At 54.2% G+C, this 10,927-nt stretch overlaps 1 protein-coding gene and 1 long non-coding RNA gene across 4 annotated transcripts in view; one reads left to right on the top strand and one right to left on the bottom strand.

Annotated features, from left to right (window-relative positions):
• Nucleotides 1-2,928: 2,928 nt before the first annotated feature.
• Nucleotides 2,929-5,126, bottom strand: CNFN (cornifelin). 3 transcript variants are annotated; one of them, XM_072811921.1, is made up of 5 exons: nucleotides 5,005-5,058; nucleotides 4,297-4,477; nucleotides 3,745-3,855; nucleotides 3,209-3,345; nucleotides 2,929-3,118 (listed from the first exon to the last, which is right to left on the bottom strand). In XM_072811921.1, the coding sequence occupies exons 2-5, from the start codon at nucleotides 4,331-4,333 to the stop codon at nucleotides 3,029-3,031; spliced, it is 375 nt and encodes a 124-aa protein (XP_072668022.1). In that variant the 5' UTR covers nucleotides 4,334-4,477; nucleotides 5,005-5,058; the 3' UTR covers nucleotides 2,929-3,028. The 3 variants fall into 3 exon arrangements, with proteins under 3 accessions (XP_072668022.1, XP_072668108.1, XP_072668184.1); XM_072812007.1 differs by having other exon boundaries at nucleotides 4,297-4,417; nucleotides 5,005-5,050; XM_072812083.1 differs by lacking the exon at nucleotides 4,297-4,477 and having other exon boundaries at nucleotides 5,005-5,126.
• Nucleotides 5,127-10,823: 5,697 nt separating this feature from the next.
• The window catches only part of LOC140604607 (uncharacterized), a 110,713-nt gene continuing 110,609 nt past the window's right edge, over nucleotides 10,824-10,927 (top strand). Inside the window, exon 1 of the long non-coding RNA XR_012007432.1 lies at nucleotides 10,824-10,921. This is a non-coding gene — a long non-coding RNA (uncharacterized lncRNA). The remainder of the gene's footprint in view (nucleotides 10,922-10,927) is intronic.

The raw sequence follows: 10,927 nt of genomic DNA, 5'->3' as shown, positions 1-10,927 counted from the left end.
TGGGACTCGATCCTGGGTCTCCAGGATCACACCCTGGGCTGAAGGCAGTGCTAAACCGCTGAGCCACCTGGGCTGCCCTGGTATGAGTCTTTTACTCTTCCCAACATCAGTGCTGGGAGGTATAGGTTTGTTCCCCCATTGTGTGGATTTGGAAACTGAGTCCCTTGGCTAAGCACTCAGGGCAGATTGACAGATGAGCCCAGATTCTGGTGCAAGCCTATCTGACTGCCCGTTTGTCCCCCACTCCCAATTACCTCTAAAATCGTGTCCCTTTTCTGTGCTGATGTCTCCCACCTGTCATCACTCATCTCTACCTGCAGTGGGCTCCACACTGTTCTAGGTGCTGGGGACACTGCAGTGATCAAGATCCCTGCCCTCATGGAGCTGACAAGCCAGCAGGAAGCCAGATGATAAATAAATAAATGATGTGGTATGTCGATATGTGACCAGAAAAGTAAGGTGATGAAGGAAGGAAAAGGGGTTGGTACTTGCTATGTAATATAAGATGGAAGGGAAGGCCTCTCAAGATGATGTATGAGCAGAAGTGAAGGAATGAACCATAGGGACAACTTAGGGAAGAGAATTCAAGGTTGACAGAAAAGCTAGTGCAAAGGCCCTGAGGGGGAAGCACGACTAGCATTTTAGAGAAACAACCAAGGGACTCCTATGCGGAGTTGAGGGAATAAGGAGGAGATAAGGTCACAGGGGAAGCAGGTCCTTGGGCCACAGTGAAGACTCTGGCTTAAACTCTGTGCAGGAGGAGACATTAGAGGGTTGCGAGCACAGGAGGGATGTGACCTAACTTAGGTATTCATGGGGCTTCTCTGTGGGAGGAAACTAAAGATGTGAATATAGGGCAGGGAGCCCAGTGAAGAGCCACTGCATTAGTTTAGGCTGAAGAGGAGGGTGACTGGAACTAGGTGGGGGCAGCAGAGTAGGAAGAAGTAAGGTTCTGGATATATTCTGAAAGTAGAACCAACAGAATTAGTTGACAGATTGGGACCTGGGGTAACAAAGTGAGCAGCTGGAAAGATGGGGTTTGCTATGTCCTGAGAGGGAAATGGGAGAAGCAGGTTATGGGTGGGGAATCAGGTTAGGTTTTATTTTTATTTTCTCTTTTTGCAAAGGGGGTGCACTTGCAGGGTAGGGAAGGTAGGGGGAGAGACAATCTCAACCAGGCTCCATGCCCAGTGCAAAGCCTTTGGTGGGGACTCAGCCTCACAACCCTGAGATCACGACTTGAGCCAGAATCAAGAATCAGGTGCTTGGGCAGCCCCAAGTGGCGCAGTGGTTTGGCGCCGCCTGCAGCCCAGGGCGTGATCCTGGAGACCCTGGATCGAGTCCCACATCAGGCTCTCTGCATGATGCCTGCTTCTTCCTCTGCCTGTGTCTCTGCCTCTCCTTCTCTCTGTCTCTATGAATAAATAAATAAAAATCTTTAAAAAAAAATCAGATGCTTAACCAACTGACCCATCAGGTGACTTTGGAGTTAGGTTTTTTATTTTTATTTTTTTTTTAAATATTTTACTTATTTATTTATGAGAGACAGAGAGAGAGAGAAAGGCAGGGACACAGGCAGAGGGAGAAGCAGGCTCCCTGCGGGACTCAATCTCAGGACCCTGGGATCACCACCTGAGCCAAAGGCAGACGCTCAACCACTGAGCCACTCAGGTGCCCCTAGGTTTTAAATTTGAGATGGCAGCGATCCCTGGGTGGCTCGGTGGTTTAGTGCTTGCCTTCAGCCCAGGGCATGATCCTGGAGACCGGGATCGAGTCCCACATCAGGCTCCCTGCATGGAGCCTGCTTCTCTCTCTGCCTATGTCTCTGCCTCTCTGTCTCTGTGTCTCTCATGAATAAATAAAATCTTTAAAAATAAATAAGTAAATTTGAGATGCCCATTAAATATTCCAAGTGAGGATACCACTTGATGGTTGGATACACAGATAGAAAGAAAGAGAGAATACCAGCAAATAATACAAATAACAGAATAGTATAATATTATTACACATAATAATATTAACAAGCTTATTTTTTAAAAGATTTATTTATTTATGATAGACATAGGGAGAGAGAGAGAGAGAGGCAGAGACACAGGAGGAGGGAGAAGCAGGCTCCATGCCGGGAGCCTGACATAGGACTCAATCTCGGGACTCCAAGATCGCGCCCTGGGCCAAAGGCAGGCGCCAAACCGCTGAGCCACCCAGGGGTCCTCTATTAACAAGCTTATTAAGCTCACTCTTTGGTCTTTCCATCTGTTCTATCTCTTGTTCACACAGTAGCCATATGACATATTAGGGATTATCCTCAGAGGAGGAAACAGACTCAGAGAGGCTAACTAACTCACTAAGATAACACGTGTAGTCAGTGGCAAGATTCAAGATCAGATCTTAGGTCTGCCCAATTTTGAGACCAGATTTTCTAATCTGCTAGTTGCTTTTGCAATAAAGAAAACTGGGTGATCCTTAAGGATTAGTTTCAGCTCCAGAGAGCCTTAAACCTGGCAGTTCTTTGCTTTAGAGACAAAGGACCCTCCCTCCCCAAACCTGTTACCATTGTGTGTAGGTCAAGAGTCAGTAAGTATTGACTTAGTGGAGATAGGGGGTGGGGGAGGGGCTCTCTTAAACTTTTTTCTTGGAGTGTCTAAACTCTACCAAGACAGCTTTTTCTGGTTTTGCCTATTTTCAGGGTCCACGCAGACCGTCGGTTGGGCAGCTTAAGAGGTTAGTGGTTTCACTTTGTGAATGAGGACTTAATGAGGTTGAGAGAGGTAAGAGACTTGCCAATGTCTTACACAGCAGGTTGGGGTCAAGGATCTGACTCTGGAACTCCTTCCACACCTAGGCATCTTCCCTGTGTCTCCACACCCCTCACCAAGCCTCCTCCTCCACCCAGATTCCTTCCCTGGGACAAAAAGAATGTAGGCGGAGTTGGTTTTCAGGTTTTTATTGTGGGTGTATTTCTGGTAGCGGGATAGGGCGTGCGGGCAGGCCCTCCCAGGAGGGGGCAGAGGAGGCCGGGGGAGCCTCCTCACTCTCGGATCTTCAATTCCCGCGCCATCTGACAGAGGGCGCAGGGCAAACAAAAGGTGAGGGCCGCCCAGTCGTGCCCCACGGAGCCCTAGAGGGTGGGAGAGAGAGGTCAGGAGCCCGGCCTGGGCCCGGGAGGCCCGTCTCCCCCGCCCGGCCCCGGCCCGGCCCGGCCGCGCACCTGGATGTGATAGCGCTCCCGCATGCCGGTGCGCAGGGAGTGCAGGCCTCCGGGCAGGTAGGGCGCGCAGCAGCACTCCCCGAAGTCGTCGGAGATGCGGCAGGCCAGGCACAGGGGCGCGAAGGTGCCGCACAGACCTGGGGCGGGCGCAGGGCGGTCAGAGGCGGACCCCAGGGGCGCACCCAGGGCGCCGGGCGGCTCCCCCTCGGGGAGAGGCCAAGGCAGGCAGCGCAGCGCCCAGTCCAGAGTCCGGGGGGAATTAAGGGTCCCAGCGCGGGTGGTTTAGAGGCTGGGGGGTAGGGTTGGGAGGGGGAGCTGGGGCCACAACGAGGAAGATAGAGGGTGCACGGGGGAGGTTGAGGGTCTGAGGGGGGAGCTGGAAGGGAGTGAGGTCAGGATTCTAGGGCGCTTTGGAGGTGGGAGGAAGGGGCGGGGGGGGGGGGTTAGACTGTGGGAATTCAGGGTAATCCAAGGAAGAGAGGGGAGTGAGGTCAGTGAGCCCCCCCCCCCCCAGCCTGGGAGCGGCAGGTACTCACAGACGGGCATGTCATTGCAGCAGTCGGTGAGGCCCGTGTGCCAGTCACTGAGCTGGGTCTGGTAGCAGCTGCTGGCGCACTGGGGCTGACTGGTCACTGGGTAGGACATGGCTGCAAAGGTGGTGGGCCAGGGTCAGGGGACAGCCTGACAGCCTCTCGGGGACCCTACCTCCCTGCTGCCCCTTCCCCTGCCGGGCAGGTCTGGGCAGGGCCACCAGGCCGCCCACTGAGGGGACACCACTGCACCCCCCTTCCTTTCTGCCATGTTTGGGTGCTGACACCCCAGTGTGTCCCCATCGCCACTGCCTCCTGCACATCTGGTTGAGCTGTGAGTGGGGAACTCCTGCACGTCTGGGGAAGGGTGGTCCGGGCAGGACCTAGACGTGCTGCTGCCTCCTCCACGTCTGGGCCTGGGGTGCTGGGTTCCCGCATTTCCAGGGACCTCTGGGGTGCAATCAGGTGCCATCTGTCTTCAAAGCCAGGGCGCCCAGGGGAGGGAAGCAGCGAGGTTCCAGGGACTGGAAGGGTTGCTGGTCCATCCAGAGATCCCACCTTTGCCTTTCACGTTGTCGTGCATCTCAAACTGCATCTTGCTGGCCCTGAGGATGTGGCGTTGGGGACGGCAGAGGTGGCGGCGGTGACAGTGGCGGGTCTGTCCAAGGGATGCTGGATACTGGGGAGGGGTGGGCAAGGAGCAGGGGCACTGGGGGCTGGGTTCTCAGGGAGAAGGGCACTGGGGAGAAAGAGGCCAAGTCAGCCTGCCAGCTCGGAAAAACATGGAGTAGGGGTGTATGGAGTGGGGGCGAGAAACTCGCCCATCTCTGTACAGCTGCCCGACAGACCCCAGAGGACCTTCCTTATACCAGAGGTAGAGCTGGAGGCAGAGACCAAGAGACAGAGACAGGCAGAGTTAGAGACACGGGGAGAAAGACACCTGAACCAGGTGCCCATAGAAGATGCCATCAGTAACACACCTGCCCGGTGCTTTGCCTTCTCTGCAAGCCCATTTCCCAGATGGAACACTGAGCCTCAGAGAGGTGAAGAGAAATGCCCCACATCCCAAGCCAAGGGAGTTAATAGAGGCAGTACGGGGCCCCAGGACTTCCAAATTCAACCCCACACCACTCAGGTTGAGAAGGTGGACACGGAGGGCATTGAGAAAGACAGAGATGTTCACAGAGACAGATGCAAGGAGACAGAGATGTCAGTGGAGCGAGGTGGGGGTGCACAGAGCAGAGGGCTGTGGGCAGATGCTCCTACCTGCAGGACGGCGATGGCGATGATACAGGCAGGTGTGGGTGAGCCAGGCACTGAGTTCTGTCTCTGGCCAGGAGCTGCTTATATTGGGGCGGCCACTCAGCCCTGGGCGGGGCTCTGACGGAGGTACCCAGGGAGCCCAGCCGGTCTGGCTGACCCTCTTCCCTTCCCCGCCCCCCCTCGCCCCCCCGCAGGAATTCCTCTCCCCTGGCTCCATCCTCCATCCCCCCTTTACACTCCAGCTCTTGTGGGACCAAGGAAGTCAGGGAGGGGGCCAGGGATGTTGATGGGAGTAGCGGGTTGGGGGGGGGCAGGGGATGCGGTGCAGGGAGTGCTGTTGGGTGAGACAGAGAAGACGAAGATCTGGGGAAAAACAGCACAGGGGAGCTAGGTTCAGAGGGGAGACACAAAGGAGGGAAGTGAAGGAAGGGATGGGGGTGCCGGGGAGTGCAGTGAGGGTGCCCTTGCGAGGGCCTCTCCTGTTCCCCCTCAGTGAGGTTCCCACTTCCCTCCCATTTGGGGCCACCAGGCACGTGGGGGGGCAGTGTGTTTTGGGGGTGACTCATGCTGAAACCAAAGTAAACATATGCAACTCACTCTACCTTCAAACTGGGAAGGGAGGAGGCTGGGAATTGAGATGCTGTAGTTCTGGAGGAGGTGGATGTGGCCCAGGACTAAGGACTCGGGGTGGTGGTGGGCAGTGGTTTGTGATTAACAGAGCAGATGGGGGGTGGCAGCTGGACTCCTGGATCCCAGGGAGGAGAGACTGGGGCTTCATGTGGGCCTCTAATAGAGGAGGGAGAAGGGCTCAGGTTCTCCGTCTGAGGTGGGAGGGCCGGGGGTGTGGACTCTTGGGCTAGGTGAGGCTGTGCCCCTGAGTGTGCAAGGGTCCTGGAATTTTTGGCTGCTGGGCTCTTGAGGTGTGAAAGAGCAAGGGGCCTGGAAGCCTGAGTCACCAAAGTCTGCCCCCAACAGGCCTGGCAGGGTTGGAAGTGACTCAGTGAGGGAAGCAGCATTAGAGCCGGGTGGGGTTTCCAACACGGGTGTCACCCCAAAAATGTAGGAGGCACTGGAAAATTGAGGTGTCACCTGCAGAGAAGGTGGTGCTGTCACCCCACTGGGAATGGGTATGGGGCGATGGCAGGTGGATTACCCTGTCTGCCTGGGATCCCAGCTTTTCCCTCGCCTCCTTCCTGATCCAACACACCAGGACCAAGCCTTGGTCTCCCAGCACCACCCGGATGGCTTGTTGTCCTCGTCCCCGGACTGATGGGTGGCACTCAGCATTTTGCTGGTGTGTGTCCATCACTTGGTCCAGGAGCCTGAGTGTTCAGAGGAACATCTCTCCGCTTCTGGTGTCGTGTCCCTGTGCTCCCATCTCTGGAATCTTTGCCTCGCCAGCTCTGGATCTCTTTCCTTATCTCTGCCAATCTGTTTTCAGGTTGCTCTGGTTCTCTGGCTCCCCCTCTTTGAGTCTCTGCCCCCCCAAGCTGTGTGTCTCTTGCCCTCATCCTGGGGTCTCTGCCTCCCATCCCCACATCCCCATCTCCAGGCCTTCCTGCGGAGGCAGCCAGAGGGCCCCATCCCCCAGCTGTCCAGACCATGGGCTGCAGGTGATTCAGGGTGAGTTATCTCTGAGGACCCCACGGCTCCCAGGATGGATGACAACCCGAGTTGTCCTCAGGTTTCCTCTCTCCACTCTGACACAGCCTGGGGGCTGCAATTAGACAGCAACTCATGTAGATGAGGAAATCGGGTGGGGAAGCTGTGAGGTGGCCTGCTTAGGGGTGAGGAGGAGGGCAGCAGGAAGAGCAGGGGCCTGGGGCCTGACCGGTGGCCACAGCAGTCTCCAGGCAGCAACATCCATCTCCTCAATAGGGTTGCTGGATAAAATATAGGATGCCCAGTTAAATGTGAATTTCAAGTAAACAATAAATTTTTTTAGCATAAGTATATTCCATGCAATATTTGGGATATACTTATACTAAAAAAGGTATGTGGTGTTCATCTGAAACTCACATTTAACTGGCTGTCCTGTATTTTATCTGCTAAACCTGGAACTCTGCCTTTAAAGACAAAGGAGAGGAATCCAAGTCCCTGCCCCCCACCTTTTTTTTTTTTCCAGAACCAAGGATCCCAGGCCCCCAGCTCCTTGTCCTCAGGAGCTGAGAGTCCAGGTCCTCACCGCCCCCCCCATCCTCCTCTCTCCTAGAATCCATGACTGGGCACTCAGCTCCTATTCCCTCAGAACCCAGGAGTTCAGGCTCCCATCCCCTTTCTCTCCAGAATCTAAGCGTCCAGGCCAAGTCTGGGTCCAGTTGCCCAATGTGGGTTTCATAAGGCGGGTGGTGCCATCCATGACCCTGGTGGAACCAGTCAAGCAGAGCGGACAAGTGAGGTTGCCCCCTCTTCCCATCCCAAGCCTGCTGCTTCCTCAAGGGCCAGCCCAGTGAGGCTGGGAGCAGAATAGGAGCTCAGTGTTCTGGGTGGGACCCTGTGTCTGGGTTTGGGTGTGTTGTGTCTCTGCATGTGGTGTGTGCGTGTGGTGTGTGCCTCTCTCTGGGTGTTGTGTGTCTTTGTAGGGGTTGTCACGATGTCTCTTGTGTTCTGGGGGATGACACATGATGACACATGAGGGGGTCTTTTCTATTTGTGTGTCTGTATCGCCTTTCTGTGATTCTCCCTACTGTGCATGTAAATTTTTTTTTTTAAACCTACTCTGCATCTGGTTCAGGTGTGGCCAGTTGTCATGGTTCTATAATTCTGATTGGATTAGGTCAGGAGTGTTTTATTTTTTTTTAAGATTTTATTTATTTATTCATGAGAATACATAGAGAGGAGAGAGAGAGAGACACGCAGAGACACAGGCAGAGGGAGAAGCAGGCTCCATGCAGGGAGCCCGACGTGGGACTCGATCCTGGGTCTCCAGGATCACGCCCCGGGTAGAAGGTGGCACTAAACCGCTGAGCCACCCGGGCTGCCCAGGAGTGTTTTATTGAATAGCGTAGCCTTGTGTGATGGATTCTAGAGCCAGAAAGCCTGAATACAAATTCCTTTTTTTTTTTTTTTTAGATTTTATTTATTTTTATTTGAGAGCAAGAGTGGAACACACAGAAGGAAAGGAAGAAACAGACTGTTTCCTGAGTAGGGAGCCTGACACGGGGCTCAATCTCAGGACCTGAGATCGTGACCTGAGCTGAAGGCAGATGCTTAACTGACTGAGCCACCCAAGCGCCCCCGAATTCAAATTCTGCAGCCCCTTCCTGGCTGTGATAACTTTGGCAAATCATGAAGCTTGCCTGGACCTCAGTTTGTCCATCTGCAAAATGAGTTGTTGCAAATAACAACAACATGGTGGTTGAGAGGATCAGATGAGTTAATTCATGTGAAGTGCTTAGAATTGTGCCTGGCACATAGCAAACATTTTATGTTTATGCCAATAGTGTTGGCAAGGTGCTGTTCTAGTTGCTGGAGATACAGTCGTGAATGAAACCAAATCTTCTCGTTTCTGCTCGCAGTCCTGGTAGGGATGAATGAGTGGCCTGCTGGTGGCTGGGTGTGTAATTGCATACCTGGGGTGTCTGTTTTGCATATGAAATAGGATATTTCTGTGTGTGCTGTCGGTGACGCTGATTGTGTGATTGTGTGCTTGTGTTTATATTTGTGTTTGTAGGTGACTTCGAGTGGTGCATGTGATTCTCTGTGTGGGTGCAAATGAGGATCGCACTAAGCAGGTATTGAGGGCATGTGTTTGGTGTGATCTTTCATTTCTGACTCTGAGGTGCCAGGGGTGTGTCTGTATTTGGGGTCTTGAGAACCCCTCTCAGCTACTCCTTATATGTCCCACAGGTGACCCTGGGAAGGTGACTCCTTCCAAAATGAGCCTCAGTTTCATCTTTTTCTTCTTCTCCCCCTCCTCCTCCTCCCCCTTCTTCTTCTTCAAGATTTATTTATTTACTTTGGGGAGAGAGGGGCAGAAGGAGATGGAGAAAATCTCAAGGAGACTCTCCGCTGAGTGCTGAGCCCATCACAGGGCTGGATCCCAGGACTCCAAGATTATGACCTGAGCTGAAATCAAGAGTCGGATGCTCAACCGACTGAGCCAGCCAGGTGCCCCAAATCCTCAGTATCTTCCTATTGGGGGTGGAGGAACAGTGGCCTCGAAAGAAACATCTGTGTGAAAGGGAAGGTGGGAGGAGATGGGTGAGGCCAAGGAGAGGCTGAGAAACATGATGGGGACATGGAGAGATGGTCAGGATGGAGACAGAGGAGGAACTGCACAGAGAGTTTGTCTATCCACTCACTAAGCATTTGCTGAGCTCCTGCGATGGGCCAGGACCTCTGGTGGACATTGCTTCAAGGTTTGGGGGAAAAAAGAGAGACCCAGAGAGAGGAAGACCTACCAGGAAAGCAGGCCCAGGGGGGCCTGTTCATCTCCACTGTGGGGCTTAGTGCCAGTTCTGAGTGATGGAGACGCAGCGGTAGAGAGGGACAGAGAGGACCCTGCCCCTCCCCAGTCCTTCCTGAGGCCTTATCTGTCCAGATGAAAGAACAGAGGCCATGGGGGGAAGGTCCCTCTGGGCTGGGGGCACCCCCATGAATCACTTTCTTATCATCTCCTAATAGGATAATGACACACCTGCCCCCTCCTAATCACTATTTTTGGCCCCAACTAGGTCCAACGCCCACAGTGAGAAGGGTTGGATGAGTCTGGTCTTTTAGGATCCGGAGAGGAGATACCTGAAAGTCTGAGTCCTGGGTCCTTCCAATGCCAGGACACAAGAATCCTAGGCCTCCCCACCCCACCCAGGAGTCCCCCTTTGCAGCCCCTCTCCTTTTGCCGTCTGTCTTTTCTAATCTCTCTGGGCCTGTCTTTATCTCCATCTGTGTTTTGTGTCTCTCCTGTCTCTTTACATCTGCATCTGATCCTTCTTCACTGGGCGTCAGTTTTCTTACTTGTAAAATGGATATTAAAATAATAATAATCTGATCTCTTAGAACTGTAATGAGGAAGACACGCGATAATTATGTAAAATGCTTTTGCGTAGAACCGGGGCCGGAGTACACGCCATACAAGAGAGCTCTATTTTAATTATTGTTTTCAATATTTTAATCTCTCTTGGTATCAATGTTTTTCTCTTTGTCTCCGTGAGAGTTTCAAGTCTCCTCCCGCTCTGGGTGCCCTTGGCAGACAGCACCCTGGCTTCCCTTTTAGGGGAGGTGGAAAGGGCACATGGAGGCCAGACCTTCCCCTTCAGCCGCTGCCTCTTCATCTCTGTTTCTAAGCCCCACCTCGGGACCCAGAACCCTTGCTCGGGGACAAGGCCTGGCTCCAATCCCATAAAATCTTAAACCTCAAATCTGTCATCCTTGGCCAGGGCAGTGCCTCTTGGGTGTCCCCGTCCCTACACGCGGACCTTTCAGGGTTTCCAGTTCCCACCTCCCTCAAGATCCAACCATTCAGATGCTCCTGGGACCCTGGAGTCTAGGTTCCTCCGTCCCTCCTCCCTCGGGACCAAGGAGTCTGGACTTCTCAGGTCCCCATCTTCCCTCAACACCCAGGGACGAGGCCAGCGGCCGCTCCCGGACCCCGCGCAGCCCACCACGCCCTCCGCCCGCAGCGCTCGGCGTATTTCCAGAGGCGGGCGTGACACGGTCCTCCGGCGGCTAGCTGGGATAAGCCACCCATGACGTCAATCACTATCGTCCAGCCAATAGATGCTCCGCCTCCTACCGCCCTGACCAATAGGAGCAGGTTCCCCGGTGGGCGGAGCCCACGGCCTATGTCGGGCAGCGATTGGCTCTGGAAGACGCCAGTCTCCGCCAGCCAGCCAATAGGCGGGGACCTGCGGGGTGGGACTCCGGCGGCGCACCGCAGAGGCTGGAGCTGCTCGTGAGGGAAACGGGTTCCGCGGGACCGGTGGGT

This window comes from Canis lupus, chromosome 1 (genome assembly GCF_048164855.1).
Source record: "Canis lupus baileyi chromosome 1, mCanLup2.hap1, whole genome shotgun sequence".
Lineage (NCBI taxonomy): Eukaryota > Metazoa > Chordata > Mammalia > Carnivora > Canidae > Canis > Canis lupus.
Note: the sequence above shows the minus strand (reverse complement) of the source record. Positions and strands in the feature narration are given on the sequence as shown.